The sequence below is a fragment of the Esox lucius genome, chromosome 1 (genome assembly GCF_011004845.1).
Source record: "Esox lucius isolate fEsoLuc1 chromosome 1, fEsoLuc1.pri, whole genome shotgun sequence".
Taxonomy (NCBI): Eukaryota; Metazoa; Chordata; class Actinopteri; order Esociformes; family Esocidae; genus Esox; species Esox lucius.
Window position 1 is genome coordinate 39,195,291 of NC_047569.1, and position 25,353 is coordinate 39,220,643.

The window sequence follows — 25,353 nt, forward strand, 5'->3', positions numbered from 1 at the left end:
GACAGACAAATTACTTTCATAGTCACTATTGGAGTTTTATTCCGTTACAAAAGTATTTACATCATATCTAAAAAAATAATACAATCCCTGAAGAGAAATAAGAAATAAAAAAATAAAACCCAACTGTAAAAATCATCACATTTAAGACAGGTCTTTCGGTAGTGCCGTGAATCAGGACGGTCTGCCATTTCAAAAAGCAGTTTGGTGTCCAGGGAACACCCAATAGCACGGTTTTAATTGTCCAAATTCAGTAAGGTGCTTCCTTGTTTGGTTCTGAAACTAGAAGGTTCTGTTGGATTGGATCAATACACCCCTGGTTTCTGTTCTGATTTCGGGTGAAACAAACCCTATTTCACGCACAGGACTCTATATAAAAGTAGAATAGGGGGCTATTTGGGAGGCAGCCGGTGAGACAAGACAACAAGTAATAGACATTCTGATTTCTGAGAATAAATCACTGGGATATTATCAAAATACAAAACAAGCAATAAGACACACCATACCTCGTGCAGACAAAGGATATTTTCATAAAATTTTGTCAAGATGCCCAAATCAGAACACTATCGCCACACAAGACAAACATGGTCAGCCAAGCCAAACAGCCATTCACAAGCAAAACGATTTTATCTAAAAAGGCACACAATTACACATATTTTACAATTCTTAAAACCCTTTTCCCCTCTGCCTCACGTCAGCACAAGTTTAGAACATAAGACACATCGAAAATATCCGTAAATAGTGATAAACAAACAGCAGTTCATAGTCCATAGATGTGCGAAGGACTGAAGCATTGTGGGGCCTGAGATCTTGATGTTTAGGACAGTTCATCACTCCTGCAGGCTAAAAAGGGGAGCGGAAGGTGGCAGGATGTGGAGAACCATAGAGAACCGCAGAGAACCGGTAATCTGTACAGCATTAACTGAGGTGCGTTCAACAAGGCGTCCATTCGCAGTGAACGTGTAACTTAGTAACCATTTTGCTTTTAACGATTATATTGAGAATGAAAACATTTAACAGTAAAACAAGAAACAGCTGCATAAATTATTACCACGTCATTTGTTTGGCAATAATCAAACAGCAGATTCCTCTGCTATTCCAACTACGTGTGATAGAGTTCATAAGGCACTTACATATTCACCACACAAATTAGCAAATGGTCACAGCTCACCTGAAACAAATGAAAAAGCTAAAGTTCCAACAGTTTTCCTGTTTAACGCACCGCCAGTGTTCAGCAGGAGTGTGGAGATACCAATCTTGTAACTGCAGTTTTGGGGGAGGGTGAAGATGATACGGGAACTGTTACACGCCTGTTACACGCCCGTCTTCTCCGTGATCCAGCCCCTGAACTTGGTGACTGTGGTGTAAATACCCGGTTTGTTCCTGCGGGCACAGCCATCGCCCCAACTCACCACGCCAGCCAGGAACATGCGAGTAGTGCCCGGGCTGGACAAAGGACCACCAGAATCCCCCTGAGAGAGAGGAGTGAGGTTGCGTTTAAAACAGCACCCATACTGTCCACAACTTCAAATGTTTAGGCTCAAAGGGACATGAGGGACTGGTGACAGGGAGCCAGACAAACAGGGACAGGGAGCCAGACAGAGACAGCCAGACAAACGGGGACAGAGACAGCCAGACAAACGGGGACAGAGAGCCAGACAAACGGGGACAGGGAGCCAGACAAACGGGGACAGGGAGCCAGACAAACGGGGACAGGGAGCCAGACAAACGGGGACAGGGAGCCAGACAAACGGGGACAGGGAGCCAGACAAACGGGGACAGGGAGCCAGACAAACGGGGACAGGGAGCCAGACAAACGGGGACAGGGAGCCAGACAAACGGGGACAGGGAGCCAGACAAACGGGGACAGGGAGCCAGACAAACGGGGACAGGGAGCCAGACAGCCACAGACAGATAGACTACCTGGCATGCGTCCACTCCTCCAGTCAGCACCCCAGCACACATCATCTTGGTGGTGAGCTGTCCGCTCATCAGCTGATTACACACTGTGCTGTTAATGATGCGGACCTGGGCCTTCTGCAGGATGGAGGCACCAGAGCCTAGAGCAGAGAGACCCTGGATATTATTAAGCCTAGAGCAGAGACCCTTAATATTATTAAGCCTAGAGCAGAGACCCTTAATATTATTAAGCCTAGAGCAGAGAGACCCTGGGTATTATTAAGCCTAGAGCAGAGAGACCCTGGATATTATTAAGCCTAGAGCAGAGAGACCCTTAATATTATTAAGCCTAGAGCACAGAGACCCATAATATTAATATTATTAGGTCCACAACACACAGCACATAATATTATATACTTCGCTGTAAAATAATTCATCTAATTTCGGTCTGAGGCTGAAATTTTAAGAACCCCTGTAACTGCAAGTTAAACATTGCAGTAGACTATAAACAAATAGGTCATTAATAAAAGGAAAAACCTTTGTATTGAGGTGCTTATGAAAAGTAACCCTACTATAATATCCCTCTGTGTGTATTTCTACTATAATATCCCTCTCTGTGTGTAGTTCTACTATAATATCCCTCTCTGTGTGTAGTTCTACTATAATATCCCTCTCTGTGTGTAGTTCTACTATAATATCACTCTCTCTGTGTGTGGTTCTACTAAAATATTCCTCTGTGGGTGTAGTTCTACTATAATATTCCTCTGTGGGTGTAGTTCTACTATAATATTCCTCTGTGGGTGTAGTTCTACTATAATATCCCTCTCTCTGTGTGTAGTTCTACTATAATATCCCTCGCTGTGGGTGTAGTTCTACTATAATATCCCTCGCTGTGGGTGTAGTTCTACTATAATATCCCTTGCTGTGGGTGTAGTTCTACTATAATATCCCTCTCTGGGTGTAGTTCTACTATAATATCCCTCTCTGTGTGTAGTTCTACTATAATATCCCTCTCTGTGTGTAGTTCTACTATAATATCCCTCTCTGTGGGTGTAGTTCTACTATAATATCCCTCTCTGTGGGTAGTTCTACTATAATATCCCTCTGTGGGTAGTTCTACTATAATATCCCTCTGTGGGTAGTTCTACTATAATATCCCTCTGTGGGTAGTTCTACTATAATATCCCTCTGTGGGTAGTTCTACTATAATATCCCTCTGTGGGTATAGTTCTACTATAATATCCCTCTGTGGGTGTAGTTCTACTATAATGTCTGTGTATTTCTCGACAGACTGTTCTTGATCCCATCCTGCATTGACATTCTCAGTTACCTGAGCAAGAGTTGCTCCTCTGTTTTTCCTTACATATCGCAGTAACACACTTGAATAACGTCATTGAATGCTCATTTTCAATTTCTGACCGTATTTACTGATGTCTGTCCCATAGATCAAAATGCAGATGTAACTTAAGACACTGTTCCTACTAAAACACCAGCCAGTTAAGCAGGCTTTGTGACTGAAGCTCCTGCCACCCAGGCCCATCTTTCAAAGTTACGTAGTCACTGTAACTGACACAGATAGTAGACTGACTGCTGCAGATTGCAGATAAACCGTGGACAAAAGTTGCAGCAGATACAAGACAAAACTGTAGAAGTGGCAATACCTAGTAGATAAAAGCCACTACAGAAAGTAAATAGTGGCTGCAGATGGCAAAGACAACTCACCCCCCTCCCTGGTGGCGCCCCAGCCTGTGATCCAGACAGAGTGTCCCGGGGGGAAGGTGTGTGTGACAGAGGGGAGGCAGATGGGCCTGATGTAGTCGGTGTACGCCACAGGGCTGTCCAGCTGCATCAGGGCAATGTCATTGTCGAAGGTGTAGGCGTTGTAGTATGGGTGGGGAATCACCTGGACGAGGTTCCTCTTCTGAACGTTCTTACCAATCTGTTTTTGAATGTGGAGGCCCAGGTATACCTCCCAGACACCAGGCTGAGAATACCTGGAGAAAGGCACCCGGTCAGGAGGGATGAATGGATGAAAGAGAGACACTGTCAGGATGGATGAAAGAGAGACAAAAAGCAGAAACATAAGAGACAGTCACAGAGAGAGACAGAGACAAAAACTAAAGACAGAATCAGAGAGGAATACAGAAATAAAAACAAGAGAGAGAGAGAAAAAGAAAATACAGTCATTGAGAGAAATAGAGATTTTTAAAAAAGTCAGAAGGGAGACAGATATAAAAAGACAGGCAGAGTCAAAGAGACAGACAGTGAGGTGTATCCACGCACTTGGTCTTGGCGTCGTCTTGCACACAGTGAGCAGCCGTAACCAACCAGCTCTGGCTGATGATGGAGGCACCACACACGTGGCCAAAGTTTTTGATGTGGAGACTAACTTGCCACGGGAACTCCCCCTCATCTGCGTTCTGACCCCCCACGATACGGCTGGTCTTAAACAGACTCCGCCCACAGTCTGAAAGGACATACCAGTTAGATGACAAGGCAGGGTTGGTATCCCTTCACACTAACACCAGAAACACTTAGCGTTCAGGTATTAACAGAAGGGTTTGTTAGTAATACAAGTAGTTAAGCTGTTTAGTTTATAGGGGTAATTTATACGATGGGGTCCAGAGAGAAGTTGTGCTAAAATCTAAATATGAGTCAGGTTGATGTCAGACATGATGCATTGTGGGGAAAGAATCCAATTGTCTCACCACAGTTGGCCTCATCTGATTTATCCTCGCAGTCAGGGGTTCCGTCACACTCGGGGTTCTCCTTGATGATGCACTTGTTGTCGGCACACTTGTAGGTGATGTCAGAACACGGAACACTTTCTGCCTCTGAGTAGAGAGGAAGGCATGACTTTAGAGATCCCTGGTCCTGATGTCTTGGTTTTAGAGAGCTAAATCCGTAAAATGTCTTCTACTACCTAACCTAACATTTATTCTTAACCAGGGGTGTCACTCATTTTGCCCAGTGTGCTCTGTAGTCAAATCAAGCGAATATGTTTTGAATTCAGGCTCCATCCGCCTAAAAGGCCTGTATAAATACACACATTTGATCAATGTACTGTTGCCTTCAGAGACATTCATGTCTACGAATGTAGCGCATTACAATTTCTTTATATCGGATTGTTTTTGTATATTGTGTTCATGTCAGGCTCACACACAAATAAAGGTAAAACAAAATGTAATCGATGAAGAGAAATGTTCCCTCACTTCGCCCGCAGTCGCTCTCATCTGTCCCATCTCCGCAGTCATCAGTGCCATCACAGCGTTTCTTCTCTGAAACACACTTGGCGTTGCGGCATGTCATCATGCCTGACTTACAGCCACCTGGGGGAAGTCACCCGACATAAGATCACATGGCCACAGTGTCCTGGAAACTCTTTCATTCACAAATGACAGATACCAAACGTGTGTCTTCATTTTGGCAGATTAATCTAAGACTATTACACATGACATTAGAACGCATTCAGTTATTTCCTCTGCTATTTTATTCTTAGAGTTTTTCTTCTAGACTGCCTTGTCCAGCTACAGACCTCTTTTCTAACAGTAATAGACTGATACAAACTAAAACGACTAGAATCACTAAAAAGCTGCCAAAATGTACATTTTCAGGTGGTCTTTAGACTATAGTTAGTTATAGTTTGGAGTGTAGTGAAGGTCTTCAGGTGGTCTATAGACTATAGTTAGTTATAGTTTGGAGTGTAGTGAAGGTCTTCAGGTGGTCTATAGACTATAGTTAGTTATAGTTTGGAGTGTAGTGAAGGTCTTCAGGTGGTCTATAGACTATAGTTAGTTATAGTTTGGAGTGTAGTGAAGGTCTTCAGGTGGTCTATAGACTATAGTTAGTTATAGTTTGGAGTGTAGTGAAGGTCTTCAGGTGGTCTATAGACTATAGTTAGTTATAGTTTGGAGTGTAGTGAAGGTCTTCAGGTGGTCTATAGACTATAGTTAGTTATAGTTTGGAGTGTAGTGAAGGTCTTCAGGTGGTCTATAGACTATAGTTAGTAGTGTAGTGAAGGTCTTCAGGTGGTCTATAGACTATAGTTAGTTATAGTTAGTAGTGTAGTGAAGGTCTTCAGGTGGTCTATAGACTATAGTTAGTTATAGTTTGGAGTGTAGTGAAGGTCTTCAGGTGGTCTATAGACTATAGTTAGTTATAGTTTGGAGTGTAGTGAAGGTCTTCAGGTAGTCTATAGACTATAGTTAGTTATAGTTTGGAGTGTAGTGAAGGTCTTCAGGTGGTCTATAGACTATAGTTAGTTATAGTTTGGAGTGTAGTGAAGGTCTTCAGGTGGTCTATAGACTATAGTTAGTTATAGTTTGGAGTGTAGTGAAGGTCTTCAGGTGGTCTATAGACTATAGTTAGTTATAGTTTGGAGTGTAGTGAAGGTCTTCAGGTGGTCTATAGACTATAGTTAGTTATAGTTTGGAGTGTAGTGAAGGTCTTCAGGTGGTCTATAGACTATAGTTAGTAGTGTAGTGAAGGTCTTCAGGTGGTCTATAGACTATAGTTAGTTATAGTTAGTAGTGTAGTGAAGGTCTTCAGGTGGTCTATAGACTATAGTTAGGTATAGTTAGTAGTGTAGTGAAGGACTTCAGGTGGTCTATAGACTATAGTTAGTTATAGTTTGGAGTGTAGTGAAGGTCTTCAGGTGGTCTATAGACTATAGTTAGTTATAGTTTGGAGTGTAGTGAAGGTCTTCAGGTGGTCTATAGACTATAGTTAGTTATAGTTTGGAGTGTAGTGAAGGTCTTCAGGTGGTCTATAGACTATAGTTAGTTATAGTTTGGAGTGTAGTGAAGGTCTTCAGGTGGTCTATAGACTATAGTTAGTTATAGTTTGGAGTGTCGGTCTTACCACAGTTCTCCTCATCCGTGTTGTCTCCACAGTCATTCACTCCGTCACACTCCCAGAACTGGGGCTTACATAGGGTGTTCTTACACTGGATCTGACTGGACAGACACTCTATAGTCACACACACACACACACACACACGTAAAACATCGATCAATTCCATCATCATTGCCGTTTCCTGCAGAATAAACCAAAGTGTTTAGAGTCACTACTCACTGCAGTTCATCTCGTCACTCATATCCCCACAGTCGTTCCAGCCGTCACACATCAGAGTGGAGTTCACACAGCGCTGGTTTTTGCACTGGAACCTACTGGGACAGGCTAGGGACAGAAGAAGGGAGACGAGAGGGAGGGAAAAGGAGAGGGGGAGAGGAGAGGGAGGGAAAAGGAGAGAGGGAGGCAGGAGAGAGCAGAGGGGTTTAAAGATTCAGTGCACAGATTTGCCAAATGCCTCAGTGACCAATGAACACTTAGCTCACAGCTTGTCTGTTGAATGCCTATTCACCACTTTCGAGCAATGAGCCACAGGCTAAAGGCCTGATGAAGAATACGCCGTTTGAATCAAACTCCCGTCTACTTACGGTCGGTGGAGACGAAGGACTCATACTTGGCTTTGAATCCTCGGTCTACGTAAGACAAATCAGAGTTGAAGACCACTACCATGGTGTTGGTGTCACTGGTCACGATAGGGGGGGCAGACTCTCCGCAGTACCTGACACATACATCACAATACCAGGTCAAACACATCCACCACCACAGACATCACAATACCAGGTCAGTCAAACACATCCACCACCACAGACATCACAATACCAGGTCAGTCAAACACATCCACCACCACAGACATCACAATACCAGGTCAGTCAAACATCCACCACCACAGACATCCCAATACCAGGTCAGTCAAACACATCCACCACCACAGACATCCCAATACCAGGTCAGTCAAACACATCCACCACCACAGACATCCCAATACCAAGTCAGTCAAACACATCCACCACCACAGACATCCCAATACCAGGTCAGTCAAACACATCCACCACCACAGACATCCCAATACCAGGTCAGTCCAACACATCCACCACCACAGACATCCCAATACCAGGTCAGTCAAACACATCCACCACCACAGACATGACAATACCAGGTCGGTGTCAGTCAAACACATCCACTACTATGGGACTTGTGGAAACAGCATTATGAAAAACAATCAAAATGATGTCTCAGTTCTGCACCCTGGGACACTAAGGTGGTCTAAGATGGCATCTATAGTGCCCTTCCAGGACTGCGGCAAAGCAGATTTCAGTCCGTCTCACTTCTTTTTTGAACAAAAACTGTCCTCTACCAATCCCCACAGTCTCTCCAATAAAACAAAAAAAAACCCTGAATGAATATTATATATTATATTTATAAATAAAAATAAGTGTTCAGCTCTAGTGGCAGAAATTATGCATTTATATTCCTAGTCATGGTTGAAGAAACGCTGTGCGCTGAAAAGGGAAAGGGTGTGGTTTGTTTAAAGGAAGGCAGGGCATTAAATAGGAAACGCTGTGTGCTTCAGGAACTCACCTCTTCTTGTTGATCTCTATATAGTCTTTGTTACATTCCTTTGTGTTTAATTGACCTCTCTCTTTTAACAGGAAGGTAGTGAACTGAATCTTCACTAACTTCCCAACAGGAACCTGAGGGATGGGAGAAGAGGGTGGTTCAGGAGGTCCGATTCATTTTTGAAATTACATATATTTCTGTCCCAAATGTGAAAACAGTACAACAAACACGTGTTATTCTGTTCTTAACTGTAATAGAGCAGAATTCCATGACTTCCTATAGAGCAGTGGCCACTATGCTGCCCCCTGTCTGTCATATTGACATTCCCAGTTGAAACAGTCCTCTACAGGTGCTGGTCATAACATGATAATATCATCAAAAAGTTGATTTATTTCAGTAATTCCATTCAAAAAGTGAAACTAATGTATACATTCATTCCACACAGACTGATATATTTCAAGTGTTTATTTCTTTTAATTTTGATGATTATAACTGATAAAAAAAAAAACTATGCACAAACGAGGATGAGGAGGAGTTACCCTGCCCGGAGGAAGCCGGGGCCCCCGTCTGGAGCCAGGCCCAGAGAGAGGGCTCGCCGGCGAGCGCCTGATGGCCGGGTTTGCCCGAAAAAGCAACGTGGCACCCCCCTCTCCATCCTATGGGCCCACCACTCATGGAAGGAACCGCTGGGGTCGGGTGCGCTGCCATATGGGTGGCAGTGAAGGCCAGGGGCCTCAACGGACCAGACCTGGGCGGCAGGGGCTGTCTCTGGGGACGTAGAACGTCACCTCTCTGTGGGGGAAGGAGCTGGAACTTGTGAGGGAGGTGGAGCGCTATCAGTTAGATCTGGTGGGGCTTACATCACAGTCTCGGTTCTGGAACCGTAATCATGGATAGGGGATGGACTTTATTATGTGTGCCAATTACAGGGGTATCACACTTCTCAGCCTCCCTGGGAAAGTCTACTCAAAGGTACTGGAAAGGAGGGTTCGGCAGATAGTCGAACCTCAGATTGAGAAGGAACAATGCGGATTCCGTCCTGGTCGCGGAACAACCAACCAGCTCTTTACTCTTGCAAGAATCCTGGAGGGGGCCTGGGAATATGCCCATCCAGTCTACATGTGTTGTGTGGATCTGGAGAAGGCGTATGACCGGGTCCCCCGGGAGATACTGTGGGAGGTGCTGCGGGAGTATGGGGTGAGGAGGTCCCTTCTGAGGACTATCCAATCCCTGAACGTCCAAAGTGAGAGCTGTGTTCGGGTTCTCGGCAGTAAGTCGGACTCGTTCCAGGTGGGGGTTGGCCTCCGCCAGGGCTGCGCTTTGTCACCAATCCTGTTTGTAACTTTTATGGACAGGATATCGAGGCGTAGTCGGGGTGGGGAGGGGTTGCAGTTTGGTGGGCTGGGGATCTCATCGCTGCTTTTTGCGGATGATGTGGTCCTGATGGCATCATCGGTCTGTGACCTTCAGCACTCAATGGACTGGTTCGCAGCCGAGTGCGAAGCGGTTGGGATGAGGATTAGCACCTCTAAATCTGAGGCCATGGTTCTCAGCAGGAAACCGATGGAGTGCCTCCTCCGTGTAGGGAATGAGGCGTTACCCCAAGTAAAGGAGTTCAAGTATCTCAGGGTCTTGAGAGGACAATGGAGCGGGAGATTGGTCGGAGAATCGGAGCAGCGGGGGCGGTATTGCATTCGTTTTACCGCACCGTTGTGACGAAAAGAGAGCTGAGCCGTAAGGCAAAGCTCTCGATATACCGGTCAATTTTTGTTCCCACCCTCACCTATGGTCATGACCGAAAGAACAAGATCGCGAGTACAAGCGGCTGAAATGGGTTGTCTCAGAAGGGTGGCTGGCTTCTCCCTTAGGGATAGGGTGAGAAGCTCAGCCATCCGTGAGGAACTCGTATAGCCGCTGCTCCCTTGCGTCGAACGAAGCCAGTTGAGGTGGTTCGGGCATCTGGTAAGGATGCCCCCAGGACGTCTCCCTAGGGAGGTGTTCCAGGCACGTCCAGCTGGGAGGAGACCTCGGGGTAGGCCCAGGACTAGGTGGAGAGATTATATTTGGACACTGGACTGGGAACGCCTCAGGATCCCCCAGTCAGAGCTGGCAAATGTGGCTTGAGAAAGGGAAGTTTGGGGTCCCCTGCTGGAGCTGCTGCCCCCGCGACCCGATACCGGATAAGTGGATGAAGAAGATGAGATGAGAGATTATAACTGACAACTAATGAAAATCCCAAATTCAGTATCTCAGAAAAATAGAATATTGTGAAAAGGTGCCACACTCTAATCAGCTAATTAACCCAATACATCTGCAAAGGCCTTCAAATGGTCTCTCAGTCTAGTTCTGTTGGCAACACAATCATGGGGAAGACTGCTGACTTGACAGCTGTCCAAAAGACGACCATTGACACCTTGCACAAGGAGGGCAAGACACAAAAGGTCATAGCTAAAGAGGCTGGTTGTTCACAGAGCACTGTGTCCAAGCACATTAATAGAGAGGCGAAGGGAAGGAAAAGACATGGTAGAAAAAAGTGTACAAGCAATAAGGATAACCGCACCCTGGAGAGGATTGTGAAACAAAACCCATTCAAAAATGTGGGGGAGATTCACAAAGAGTGGACAGCAGTTGGAACCACCATGCACAGACATATGCAAGATATGGGTTTCAGCTGTCACATTCCTTGTGTCAAGCCACTCTTGAACAAGACACAGCGTCAGAAGCGTCTCGCCTGGGCTAAAGACAAAAAGGACTGGACTGCTGTTGAGTTATGTTCTCTGATGAAAGTAGATTTTGCATTTCCTTTGGAAAGGTCCCAGAGTCTGTAGGAAGAGAGGAGGGGAACAGAATCCACGTTGCTTGAAGTCCAGTGTAAAGATTCCACAGTCAGTGATGGTTTGGGGTGTCATGTCATCTGCTGGTGTTGGTCCACTGTGTTTTCTGAGGTCCAAGGTCAACGCAGTCGTCTACCAGGATGTTTTGGAGCACTTCATGCTTCCTGCTGCTGACCAACTTTATGGAGATGCAGATTTCATTTTCCAACAGGACTTGGCACCTGCACACAGTGCCAAAGCTACCAGTACCTGGTTTAAGGACCATGGTATCCCTGTTCTTAATTGGCCAGCAAATTCGCCTGACCTTAACCCTATAGAAAATCTATGGGGTATTGTGAAGAGGAAGATACGATACGCCAGACCCAACAATGCAGAAGAGCAACCTGGGCTCTCATAACTCCTGAGCAGTGCCACAGACTGATCGACTCCATGCCACTCCGCATTACTGCAGTAATTCAGGCAAAAGGAGCCCCAACTAAGTATTGAGTGCTGTACATGTTCATACTTTTCAGTCGGCCAACATTTCTAAAAATCCTTTTTTTGTATTGGTCTTAAGTAATATTCAAATTTTCTGAGATACTGAATTTGGGATTTTCATTAGTTGTCAGTTATAATTGTCACAATTAAAAGAAATAAACATTTGAAATATATCAGTCTGTGTGTAATGAGTGAATATAATATACAAGTTTCACTTTTTGAATGGAATTACTGAAATAAATCAACTTTTTGATGATATTCTAATTTTATGACCAGCACTTGTATAAAATGTCTCTGTAAAGCACTTTGTGACAACTGCTGTTGTAAAAAGGGCTTTATAAATACATTTGATTGAAAATGTTATTGTATAACAGTGGTTCCCAACTATGGTCCTCAATTACCCCCAACAGTACACATTTTGATTGTAGCCCCAGCCAAGCACAGCTGATTCAACTTGGCAACTAATTATCAGGGTCTCATTGAGTTGAATGGGGTGTGCTTGTCCAGGGCTACAAGAAAAATGTGCTGTTGGGGATACTCGAGGACCGGAGTTGGGAACCACTGTTAATATTGAGGACTGTTTCTACTGGGAATGTCAATATGACAGACAGGGGGCAGCAAAGTGGCCATTACAAGGCATAAGCAATGTTAGGGATTACATAGCAGATCCTGAGTAGGTACCTGTATGGTCCATACACAGTTTGTGTTGGGTGCGTAGAAGTTGGGAAAGTTAGGGGACATAAAGGTCCCCAACTCATCGGTCAGCGTGCCACCACACACCAGGTCTAAAAATGTACAATAAAAAAAAACAAAAAAACAGTTAAGACTTATGTACTTGTTGAAAACCATAACACCCAGATAAACCTGTTAGAACATGCTCAGATTCACACTTAAAACCAACAACTTCCAGAGTTTAACTCATTAACAAAACAATAAAGTAATTGTTTTGTACTAGTACTATAGTAACTGTGTTTCATAGGATTCTATGTAAGAAACAGAGGACCAGGGGCAGATTGTTTCTTCACATCGTTGTATTTGCAGTAATAATGTGCTGCCATTATAACAGTATTTCTTTTATATATTGTAACATAACAAAATAACATTTTAGTTCATGACAATACAATTTCCGTTCACCATTCGCAGTCCGTGAGAAATGCACCCCTTCTATTTCTCTCTTTCTGAACATGCTCATCCTCCCGTTTCTTATCAAAATAAAGCAACAAACTGATCCGTAACGTCGGGCAGATACTGTTAGCCGGCGCTAGCAAGCAACAGGAGACTGGGCGATGTTTTTACAACTCATTGTCAGGCAACAGACTACAGTACTTGCCGAACTAGCTAGCGCTCTCGTGCCTAGGAGGGGGACGGTACCGGACGACCTGTGAACCTAGGTTGCCTGGCAACCCTAAACGTCCGCCAGGTGAATGTCTACAGTAGCACAGCGTTGAATTTACTGCGCGCTCTCGGCGATGTAAACACGCTGCAGGAAAGAGGCGCAGAAAACACGTAATAGAAGTAGTAGTCGCATTAGTGTACTGGTGGTGTAGTAGCAGCAGGACAGTATTAACGCAGGCCCAGATATTAAAATGTTACTGTACCTTTGCTGTTTATGGGGATCTGAGAGACTCTGGCTCGGAGTCCTGGGAAGTTTCTTTTCTCGTTAGTAACCATTGTTAGCGACATGACGTTCCGGGAGGACTGGAAGACCATGGGGATGTTGGGATGGTGATACCCACAAATTCTGAGGAAAAATAAAAACCTATCAAGAAGTGACGGGTATCTTGGTCACAGAAACGAACTAGGAGTGACAACATTTAACTGTCTTGGACAGAATGACAGGGACTGTCATCTTTTGTTTCCTGGCACCGTTGACCACTGGTATACTCTGTCCCCCGAAACCATACAGATTCCAGTCAACAGATTGTTTATTTCAGTTATTTACCAAACACGTTAGTAGACGATTTGCAATGAAAACCAGAACTCACCATACCATATACTGACATGTAAATGTCAAACAAAACAAAATTGAATAAGTGCTAAGGGACAAAAAATATATCAGAAAGGACAGAATATCCAACTCATTCAACACAATGCATACCAGTGATCCCATCCTGAGACACCAGCAACACACTTTAAAAAAAGACAGCAGACTCACTCTGACATGACACGGCCCTCATTGGCCACCAGGGTGTCGTAGACCTTCACATAGTCTTTGCTACAGTCTGCCTCCAAGTTGAAGGTGTCAAAGTCCAGTTTTATCACATGACCAGGGTCGGCTCTCAGCTCCCATTGGGTGAAGGTGTTGGGAGGGTACGGAGAGTTGGGGAAACCAGGTGACTTGATTGTTCCAATCTTATTGGCTTTGGCGTGTTCCGCATACTTGTAGTATTCTGTGGAGACGTGTGCATTGAGTACAGAACCCACTCAGTACCTAATCACGCTATAAAACACTGTTTCAGCCCACAGCCTCACAAGCCTACAAATCTAATATACAGCCCAGCAGAATTGGGGTCAAGACTATTTAAATTCCAGTCAATTCTGGAAATAAACATTAAAATTACATTATTTACAATGACTTTCAATTATGAAAATGGTTTTAACTGGAGTTTGTTTTTCACTTAAGAACTGAAATGGAATTGGGTATAACAAATTTAAATCGCCTGTCACTCTAAGCTTTCATAGAATTTAAGGTGCATTCGCCAATTTTCAGCCACTATGAAAGGAGACATGACTGAGCCAAAATGGGTCCCTAAACATTGTGTCATACCTGTACAATGTCATCAAAACTTAACCTTCAGACTTAAAATGTCACAGTTAACTGAGATAGTGAACTGAGAGTGATTCTACATATAGATAATGCACATACAGCATAAACAAAATATTACAGAATAAATCCAAAATAGGAGGTTTAAAAAAATTGTTATTCACAAAATTCTCACAATGCATCTTTAACCGTGCTAACTGGTTACTAGTATGAGTGCTTAGGTGCCACCAGATTATCATGTTTCATGATTGCTGATGGAATATGAACAAAATAGAATGGAACTCACCACTAAATGATTTTGAGAACATTCTGGAGTCCAGAGCAGAGTTCTGGACCTCCTCAAAGACCAAATCATTGCTCAATGACATGGTCCTCCGGACCTTCTCCACCACCTTGTCCATGGAGTTCATAGCCTGGTCAACTGCCTCCTCCTGACCCTTTGGCACATCAAACTCTGACAGGTAGTAGGCTATCACACTGCCTTCACTGGAGAACAGTTACAAACATTGTTCAAGAGCGAATCATTTACATACAAACCATATAAATAACAGGAAAATGCATTCACCTTAGCAAAGAAAAAACTAAGTGCACAAAAGTAAGGTTAATCTTTCAGCTGTTACAGATCGCAACAGATAACTGAGGATTACATACATTAGGGATTAGCAGACAAGTAAGGTGGAAAGATCCTTTAGATTATCAGTCCTGTTTATACAGTTATTGTACCTGAAGGCTTGTACACTGGAACCCACATAATACTTAGACAGCTGGGGCGTCTTCTTGTAAAGGTTTGATAGCTGGAAATAAAAACAAAATAAAAGAACATCAGAACGATGATATGTTCTACAAATGTTAGTGATTTGCTGGGACTCTTGATGTAAAACCTCAGGATGAAAACTGCAGACTGAAGGATCATTAACAGTAAGGGACGTGTCCTAAACCACACCGCTATGACCCCAATCATAATGAGGGCAATGTAAAGGAAATAAGGTGACAGGCAGGACTTCATGTACCGTAGAATCACCTCTCCAGGTGTGTTAAATAACTCATTAGCAGCTGATATGAGACAAGAGGCTGTGCCAAATGACATCAATCCATACAGCTGCATGTGATGACGCATTCTCAGTTTGCTTTTGAGTGGAGTCAAGTGTGTTGACTTGTGTTGTCTACCACATTCCTTCCTAATAAACAGTCACTGTACAGTTTCTAGGACCAGTTCGGTCAGCTGACCTGAACAACGCTCTCACAGGGTTATAGAGTCACTGCTTGAGACCATCCCTTTTAATTTGTTTAGTGTTGTGAGGAGGTGGTGAGACTTGAGCCTTGGTGGGGTAAAACCTCAATACTACTTGTTCTCTGTTCCAAAACTGCAGCGTGCTAATGCAACTGTTTATTCAGGACGGTTCTGTCACTGCAATATAACTAAAATTATACTTACCCTACTTTTATTATATTCATTACATGTTGCCTTCCATTACCTACTACTCATTATTGCTGGGAATAATGATACTATAGATTGGCATACAAAGCTTTCTCTTTATGTTTTTGTCTGTTCTAGATGGTGTTGAGGTTTTTTAACCTGCTTTATGTCCTGTTCGGCCAGTGATTTGAACTCGGTGGAGTTGGGGTTTTCTAACATGCTTTATGACCTGTTTGGCCAGTGATTTGAACTCGGTGGAGTTGGGGTTTTCTAACATGCTTTATGACCTGTTTGGCCAGTGATTTGAACTCGGTGGAGTTGGGGTTTTCTAACATGCTTTATGACCTGTTTGGCCAGTGATTTGAACTCGGTGGAGTTGGAGTTTTCTAACCTGCTTTATGACCTGTTCGGCCAGTGATTTGAACTCGGTGGAGTTGGGGTTTTCTAACCTGCTTTATGACCTGTTCGGCCAGTGATTTGAACTCGGTGGAGTTGGGGTTTTCTAACCTGCTTTATGACCTGTTCGGCCAGTGATTTGAACTCAGTGGAGTTGGGGTTTTCATAGGCATCCTGAAACGCCTGGTTGGTGATCTTCATGGAACCGGAGTACATCGCTTTGGTCTTTTTATTTTCACGAACTACAGGAAGACATCAACACAGAGAAAAGGTCAGTAACAAGATGTTTACATACATTTTCTTTGACGTCAATAGAGGATCAGTATAAATGAGGAGAGAGAGAAGCAGGGAGTGGAGAGAGAGAAGCAGGGAGTGGAGAGAGAGAAGCAGGGAGTGGAGAGAGAGAAGCAGGGAGTGGAGAGAGAGAAGCAGGGAGTGGAGAGAGAGAAGCAGGGAGTGGAGAGAGAGAAGCAGGGAGTGGAGAGAGAGAAGCAGGGAGTGGAGAGAGAGAAGCAGGGAGTGGAGAGAGAGAAGCAGGGAGTGGAGAGAGAGACGCAGGGAGTGGAGAGAGAGAAGCAGGGAGTGGAGAGAGAGAAGCAGGGAGTGGAGAGAGAGAAGCAGGGAGTGGAGAGAGAGAAGCAGGGAGTGGAGAGAGAGAAGCAGGGAGTGGAGAGAGAGAAGCAGGGAGTGGAGAGAGAGAACCGAAAGAAAGAGGGAGGGAGGGGAGGGGAGGGAGGTATGGGACAGTACTCAGTAGAAAACAGGAAGTAAATGAGTAGAGATACAGGTAAATAGATCAATACGCCCAAATGTATATTCACCAGTTTATTTTGGACCCATTATGCTGATACTATGACTTCTGATTGCTCTGACCATCAACGGTCATTAACAATTACTCAAAATAGCAAACTAATGAGATTCTAAATCCAAATGTCTCTAGTACATGCTGTATTCAGATATGAAAAACACCAGCAAGATGTTTGTGACAAATGGTTTCTAATGGTCGGTATTGATACAGCTTTTCACGGTCCCTCTTCACAGAGGATGTGAGGGAGACAGACTGGACAGAAAAAACAAGCTCCTACTCACAGTGGAAGTGCCAGACCAGTAGACCGATCATGAGGGCGAGAAGAGCGGCTAAGACAACGACTCCGATCACAGCCCCGATCCTCCCAGGCCCTTTCTTCTTCTCCAGCTTCTTACTGTCAGATGCTGGGAGGAACGTCACTGCCTGGTCCCAGTCTCTGCCCTGGGAGGGGAACACACTAGTTAGACCGAAGGACCTACAATCAGACACCTATAAATTGCAGGTTATATCTTTCTCTCAGATGACTCCTATTGCACTAAATACGTAGAAACAAAAGAATTCACTTCTGTAAATCTTTACCAACGCGGACACCCACAACACAGGTGTATAACTTAACAAAAGACACCCCTGCTTGAAAATCGGCGGGAAAACCATTGAGCCTTCGGCTTTAAAATACACGGAGGTCTAGCGTCTGGCTGGATCAATGTAATGCTCCTTCTTGTTTTTCTCTGGGGTCCTGTTGGGTCTCAGGAAGAGCTGAATCCTCTGACCACGCCCCAGAACCACCCGGCCGGACGACCCCTAACCAACCCGGTCCTTGTCCACCGGGGTCTAGTTTCACCGCGGTACGTCCAGTCACAGCGTCTATGATCACCAGCCAACGAGGTTTAACGGTGCCCGGCGCCTCCAGGAATTACGATAATGTTGGCAGGTTTCTGCTGTAGAAGGTGGAACGTCACATTAACACCAGGATGATGGCAACATGGGGCACTACACATCGTTGTGGTCATTGTCTGCTGGGAATATGAGACAAAAACAACCCTGTTGATAACATTAACACTTCCTTAACACTGGCCGACCCAGTACGGATAAAAACACTAAGTAAACCTGCTCCAATTGAACCTAACAGGCCCCTGTATCACTTCCAAACAACAGATTGTCACTTTCTAATTCATTCTGGAACTCAGTGTAAATCCAAAATGTAAGACTGGTGGGAAAATGCACTGAAATGAAAAATGCAAGGAATTCTCTTTGACCACACCCACAAACTGCAGGGGGGGGGTGCCTTCTCCATTAACCCCCACTGTAATAAGCCATCTAAGTTGATCATTTGTAGCAATACTGAACTAAAAACATGCAGAAAAGCCACTGTGCAATGGAACACATTTGTAACCACGTTAACCACATCCTGAGCGGCAAAGCACCCACGTCACGAAAGGCAGCATGGGAGAAAAGCCCTGTGGCGGACGACCTTTCAACGCGGGAGAGACGATGCGTGGAAAGCATCTCACGAGTTTTGTAAATCCACCCATTACCTCTCAGGTATAATCTCTGTTTGTTTGGTCTTGGCTAGCTTAATGTTCAAGGCGGTAGCGAGCCAAGGAAGTACCCACTGATGTGGTCATGACGTCAGTAACTTCACTGAAAGGGGCGTCAGGGAATCCCCACTATCTCAATTGGTTTCTGGAGTGAGGTTGGGATTAGGGGAGTTGTGATATACCAGTATTGACGATAACCGAGATATTAAAATGAAATATTGATATCATGTTAATAAGACACATTTGATAATATCGTATTCACTAGGCAAAACTGAAGTTCTATTTTTCCAAAAACCTCCTCTCGGTTGTTCAATACCTTATTCATGTCCCATACAGACAAATGGTGTATGTGCTTAAAGGAGACGGGACCTACGCACTGGTGTTGAAATCAACTCGTTAGCCCCACTAGAAACCCCGGGAGAGATCCGCAATGACGCGCTGTTTTAGTAGCCCATTCACACGACGTTGTAATCCTCCAAAGACTCCTCTGGGTGTAAGGCCTTGTGGATCTTCTGTTTATCATTGGTATTTTCACCATCCATTAAGTGTAATTGTTCTTTTTGTTAGCTTTTATTATTTTATTTGTACAGTTCCGGTTACAGACACTCCACGGCCATACATTATTTTTTGAGTGTAATTCAATTGCCAAAAAAAAAAAAAAAAAGCACATCAAACAAAGTTGAAGATGATTCTGACTGATAGCATTTTTTTCTTTTACATTTTCTATAGATACCGCGATAATATCGTTACTGTGAATTATTTTGACCACGATAACCGTGTAGTGAGAATCTGATATCGTGACAGCCTTATTTGTGATCAGGCAATTGTTCGAAATGCATCTTGTGACATCTTGTACTTTTCTTAAATAATAGTTTTGATAGTGACTAAGCTAAACAGACAACCAGTGTTGAATTTGATGATGGTCTAGTTTTTACTGTGAGCCAGTAGATACCCAGAGTAGCCCTAAGTGGATTTCCCCAAGGCGGACAGGACTGTGATGTTCTATTTAGACTCGACTAGGGGAGTTGGCAAACCTCTATGACACATTGGTCATCCATACTTTAAGGTCCTTTAAAAGGCAAATCTAACCCTACAAGTGACTTGCAGGGTTAGATAGACAACAAAAGTAAAGTTATTCTGAGGTATTTAGTGAGATTGGTTAGTGGCACTTTATGAGCCTGGTTGAGCATTAGGTCCATGTGTGTGTGGCTGAGAAGGCAGAGGAGGCAGGAAGTTAAATGTTGTCAAACCAGCTTGGAGGGAGCAGTCATTATGTAAGGGTTTGCAATGTCAATGAGACATGACAACTAACAAACCCGGTTTAGAGGCAATGTTTATGGAATAAGGAATGCGGGGGAGGAAACAGCCATTCATTTTAGTGCCCCAGCCGCTAAGCTGGTCAGCCAATCAGAATGAGTTCCTAGCAATAAAATACCGAACAGTTTTCACTACACAGTATCCATGACGACGATTGGCATTGGCCTCTCTACTAATTGACACTATGGCTGCTTATGAACGACTCTTACCAGATCTCGCGATATTAAAACGTGACAATATTTCTCGTAGAAGTGAAAAGCTGTCCCAAGATATCATAGCATGACGGAATGTGAGGGTGAAATTAGTATAGAAGATGCCCCGCCACTTTTAAATCGTTTGTGTGGCAGCATTTTGAGTACCCGGTAGAGATTGGATTGCATTGGACAAAATGTCACTATCCGAATAGTATTCGGTTAACCGAAATACATGTTTTTAAAAACTACCGATACAACATGAGCGCTACTATTTAACGCGCAAAGGAGTTGGAGTCTAGGGAAGCTAGTCAGCTACATGCTATTTGCTTAATTCACCATTTTCTGCACACTCGAACACGTTTCGATTCCACAGCCGAACTTTACGAAGCGTTTTATGGACAAATATTTTTCCGTAGGTAACATTAAATCAGTAAATGTATACCATCTTCCCTTGAATTAGTTTACTTGTATTCACTTGCTAACATATTCTGACTAACTGGACCCCACCACAATACTACGGCTTTGATTGATGATTGTAAACAACAGGTGTGAAGGTGCGCATGTTGTAAAAACCCATATCGTCATATGAAAAAAAATGTAATAGTATTTAGAAAAATTATATTCAGGTCTATTAATTAAAAAAACCCAAAAATACATATACTAAACAAATGGGATGCTAAATTGAATACGCACACTAAGTACTCGAATACTAAATTAATTTCGGGTATTCGACTATCTGTGCCCATCCCTATACCCGGTGGAACGAGTGACTGACAAGACAAAATATGTAAGCACTGTAAGGAAATAGTGCCGTACACCGCGGCTAGCACAAGCACTATGCCATAACCCCCACAGAACCACCAAAGCTCTCAACTAAAATCAACCGCACCTGTGAAGAAAGGTCTGACAACGCAAATTCATTAAAAGATGATTAGTTAAAACATTTCAAAATGCATCTGCATTGTTTTAGAATAAAAGACACCTTTTCCAGTCATAATTCCTCATTGAAGATTTCTTAAAAAGTGTTCAAATATTGTCTCGTACTCGTGAACCCAATGTCGTGTATCGTCACACCCCTATTACATACACAATGCACAATGTACAGAATCTAAAAAGGGAACACTGGCCAATTCTATTGGATAAGTCCGGTCAGCCAATCGGAATGGGTGCATAAGATACATTGGATCAAGTCCGTAACCATAGTTGTTCATTTAATTCTTCAAGTGTATTGTATTACGGTTATACCCACTGTCTGACGTGCTACATGTGAACTGAGACCATGTGACCTACAGTCATGCAGTTTCTGATGAGGGAGTCTTCAAGTCACCAACGGCACTATGCAGCCATTGCTACTACTACTTATTTCACCAATCAGTAGCGTTAATGGTTGAACACTACAGGGGAAATCAATCAATCAATCAAATGTATTTATAAAGCCCTTTTTAAAACAGCAGTTGTCACAAAGTGCTTTACAGAGACACCCGGCCTTAAACCCCAAGGAGCAAACAACAGTAGTGTTGAATTTCAGTGGCTAGGAAAAACTCCCTAAGAAGGTCGAATTTTAGGAAGAAACCTAGAGAGGACCCAGGCTCAGAGGGGTGACCAGTCCTCTTCTGGCTGTGCCGGGTGAGATATTAAGAGTCCAATTGGAATAATAAATAAATGTATCTGGGCTAAATCCAGAGTCTATTTGATTTTAGACTAGGTCAGAAGTATGACCAGGTGGACAATGTGACCATGAAGATAGTTTTCTGAAATTTTAGGTGACTCGAAAATTCAAGGATAGGATATTTAAATTTGAGCTGGGATCCCGAATTCTCCCCTACCACTTGGCCCCAGTCTGCAACTTACGCAAGCTGCCCAAAACTAAGGGGAGCAAAAACGATCAAATATGCAGGGGAATACTACACTCTACAGTGGGTCTGTTGAAGGAGTGTGTAACGACAAACTCCATGAACGCAGCAATCAACCTACTAGAAAGAGGTGTGGCCTCAATTATCTCAATTATTTCTGTGAGATGTTATAAAGTGACGCATGAACAATAAAATACCCGCTAATTAAAATGTTCAACTGTTGTGTTCTTGGAAGGAAACAATAGGGATTTAGTTATCAAATTCCACGCTTGTTTTATTATATGAAAGTGGAACACGACTGCACCATTCAAGTCACAAGTGTGTCCTGGGGTTTATAGGTTTAATGATCCCCTCAACTCCCTGGGGGTCTCCTGGTGATTTTGTCAACAGAGGGCACTCCAAGCAAGTAGGCGGGGATGTTTGAGATTCACAATCTGATTTCTGCCTGTCACCTTCCCCCATCAACCTGAATATACATTTAAGTAGATTAAATGTTGTTAGTCCTGCTGCTGGAACACACCCAAAGGTCTGATATGACATTCCCTCCATAGTGGAAGAATGGTTCAGAGAAACATGTCATGACAGGACAGGACAGTGGAATCTGTTCCCCTCTACTTTTCTATAGTATGTTACTCTCTGATGGTAAACTTTGAGCAGAGTCTCTTTGCAGATCGTCAGATGACAAGGAATACCTGCAACCCAGATTGTTTACTGGCATACCAGCGGTTGGACTCCTCGTAACATTAGCAGCTACATTTCCCTCCCATAACTCTGGGTTGGCTCAGCTTCAGCTATATCATTAACTGTAAACACAGAACCAAACCTTGAAGCTTTCTAAATTTGAAAGGTTATTTGTAGATCCTTTTGAAGAACCACGCATTTATTTCTGTCCGATATATTATATTAATCATAATGGGTTAACAACTTGAATCAAATGAGAATTCTAGGTCATGCTACAAGGTCAACTTTCACATGAGAGCATCACTGGACATATACTGTGATTAGAAGTCATATACTATGACAAGATGACAACACGTTCAAAAAGTGGGATGTAATTTACAGTTTCCCGAATCGGCCCTACAGCACCGGATAAAACACCAAATATTGTAAATAACCCATTGTGATCAGCTTAAAGTGTTCCACAATAGAACCATTACGCTTCATTAAGAACGTATGTGTAACCCTAAGTGTTCAAATGAACAACCAATAAAAGGATTTGTGTGACTAATCAACTAAATTGAATAACCTTGTGTTTTGGTGAAGCCATGTAAATACCGTTGTAGGAGTTTTATCTGACTACCTTACTACAGATGCCGCTCATTAAAACCTAAATTACCATTATATCATCTTTAATTATGACAGCTGCACTATGGTCACCAGTTAACCAAGCGATTCAAAACAGACATAATATGTAGCTTGTAGAAACACCGTTAATAATAATGGTCATAATACCGGGTCCTTGTTGGGGGTGTATCTCATTCCAGAGTCCATATAGTCCATGGTGGCCGCGAACCCCAATAGTGTGAAACTACCCGAGGTTACAGGTATTGTTTTAACCGCTTCTGGCTCCAACAGGCACGCGACACCTCGGTGTCCGAAAACGTCTCAGACTTCGCTCAAATGGAAACCTGCAGGTAGCTTCCGCTGTTTTTTGACGAATACAGGTGTTCTACACACCCCCACAAAACTACAACCAAATTCGGGAAATTTTAGCAAATGTATTCTACATACACTCCGTGGACATTAGTTGCGGCAAAACGAAATTTTAGAACGTAAGTCTAGTATCACGAGAATGTTCCCAAATATCCATATGGTGGAGATATCTCGACTATCTGAATTACAAAAAGTATTTTTTTCTTCCGGGCAGATTCTGGTTACACTGCGCACGAAAGGGCGTGGGTGATATCAACGATACTCACCTGCATTACCGTTCTGCTAGCAGCAAGATGTTATTCTGGCTGCACTAACTGAGTGTATTTTTCAAAATAAAAGCCCGAATTTCATTGCGCGGCAATGTTTATGATTCATCATAAAGAGAGTGAATTGTTGCCAAAGGGTATTTCTTTGGTGTTTTTAACCAGTAGTAAAGAACAACATCAAAACATAATTTAACATGTTAAAACAACATGTACCGACCATTTTGTTAATTGTATTGCCTTATAACAAAAAAATAAATGATCTAGGTAGCGGCACAGTTCATCCCAGCTACTCCAATGCAAAACAGTATATACCAAGCAACCTATGAACATTTTCTCATACAACAACTATTCACTCACTAGGGTGTGTTCAATTTAGTGCCATTTCAGGGGGAATTGCAGATGATATACAGGGAGTGGACAGAATAACAAAAATACCACACAGAAAATAACTGTTACTCTGAAGTAACTAGTAACTGATTACAAATTACAAATGCAACTACAAAGGTAATATTAGATTGGTTGCTAATTAGCAGTACTTAAATGGCAGCTATAAAAGAGGTCTGATAATTTGCATTCATAGCCAGTGTTCAAATTATTATTTATTTTTATTATTAAAAAATTGCCATGTTTCAATGGGAACAGTCTCAAAAATCATGACAGCATATGCCGAGTAGGGACAAATTGCACTGGCAGAGGAACAGTGGCCGCAAGTCGAAGCTCACCAACAGGGATAGACGAACACTAAACAGTATAGTTGCTCAGTGCCCTAAAATCACTGCCTTGGAAATTACCACAGAATGGAAGCAACACTTCTGTGACCCATTCTCAACAAAAACTGTACATCATTAGTTTCACAAAGCTAGAATTTATGTCAGGGCACTTGCCAAGGCAAACGCATGAACAGGCATAAATTGGTGTAAGGAGCACAAACCTGGACCTCAGAGCAAATGAAAATATTTCTATGTTCAAATGATTAACCTTTCAACCTACTTCCTACATCTGAACAGGTTCAGAGAAACCCAAAGGAGACCTTCCGCCCACAATGTTTGATGACAATTCTTGAACATTGAGGGATTCCGTAGTGGTGTGGGCCGCCATCTGGGAGTCATTGGGTCTGATGATTCCTCTGCATGCTCGTGTAACGGCCAAGGAATATGAGGCCATTTTACACCCAGTACACCCTATGGTGCAAGCACTGTTCCCTTCTTCCAATCATTAGAGTTTTATGCCTAAAGTAACCCTTTCTTAATTGAGAGTATATTAATGTTTTTAATAAATCCTGTTGGTTTTAGGATGTTTGCAAGGCCAATAACTTGTTTTACTAAAGGGTTCTTTAATCAAGGTATAACTTATTATTACAGACTAAATTTTTTTCATGGAAGACTCTTTGCATTTGCTAAAAAAATATATATATATAGAAGTGCACTTGGTTACAATTTGAGATCTTAAGAAAGAATTATGCCCATTAACGCTTTAAAATATGGGCTTTTATTTTGAAGGTTTCGTCATTGCCAGAGGATTGTGCTGCTGAC

The 25,353-nt window shown here is 43.1% G+C and overlaps 1 protein-coding gene across 5 annotated transcripts; it reads right to left on the reverse strand.

Annotated features, from left to right (window-relative positions):
- Nucleotides 1-10: 10 nt before the first annotated feature.
- On the reverse strand, nucleotides 11-23,793 carry st14a (suppression of tumorigenicity 14a). 5 transcript variants are annotated; one of them, XM_029122259.2, is made up of 18 exons: nucleotides 23,355-23,792; nucleotides 17,282-17,441; nucleotides 16,304-16,434; nucleotides 15,103-15,173; nucleotides 14,666-14,865; nucleotides 13,771-14,005; nucleotides 13,214-13,356; nucleotides 12,297-12,400; nucleotides 8,326-8,438; nucleotides 7,335-7,465; nucleotides 6,970-7,074; nucleotides 6,757-6,864; nucleotides 5,109-5,225; nucleotides 4,605-4,730; nucleotides 4,180-4,363; nucleotides 3,619-3,890; nucleotides 1,921-2,057; nucleotides 11-1,469 (listed from the first exon to the last, which is right to left on the reverse strand). In XM_029122259.2, exons 1-18 carry the CDS (start codon nucleotides 23,400-23,402, stop codon nucleotides 1,311-1,313), a joined length of 2,544 nt encoding a protein of 847 aa, XP_028978092.2. In that variant the 5' UTR covers nucleotides 23,403-23,792; the 3' UTR covers nucleotides 11-1,310. The 5 variants fall into 5 exon arrangements, with proteins under 5 accessions (XP_028978092.2, XP_028978123.2, XP_028978138.2 ...); XM_029122290.2 differs by lacking the exon at nucleotides 23,355-23,792 and adding an exon at nucleotides 17,811-17,910; XM_029122305.2 differs by lacking the exons at nucleotides 16,304-16,434; nucleotides 17,282-17,441; nucleotides 23,355-23,792 and adding an exon at nucleotides 16,188-16,255.
- Between the last annotated feature and the right edge of the window lie 1,560 nt (nucleotides 23,794-25,353).

Excerpts from the sequence above, each read along its gene's own strand:
- st14a (XM_029122259.2), bottom strand. The coding sequence starts at position 23,402 with ATGGACTATATGGACTCTGGAATGAGATACACCCCCAACAAGGACCCG. Across the intron at positions 7,075-7,334 it reads GTCCTTCGTCTCCACCGACC|CCTGTCCCAGTAGGTTCCAG; the intron begins GTAAGTAGACGG and ends TTCTGTCCCTAG. Across the intron at positions 4,731-5,108 it reads TGAGAGCGACTGCGGGCGAA|AGGCAGAAAGTGTTCCGTGT; the intron begins GTGAGGGAACAT and ends CTCTCTACTCAG.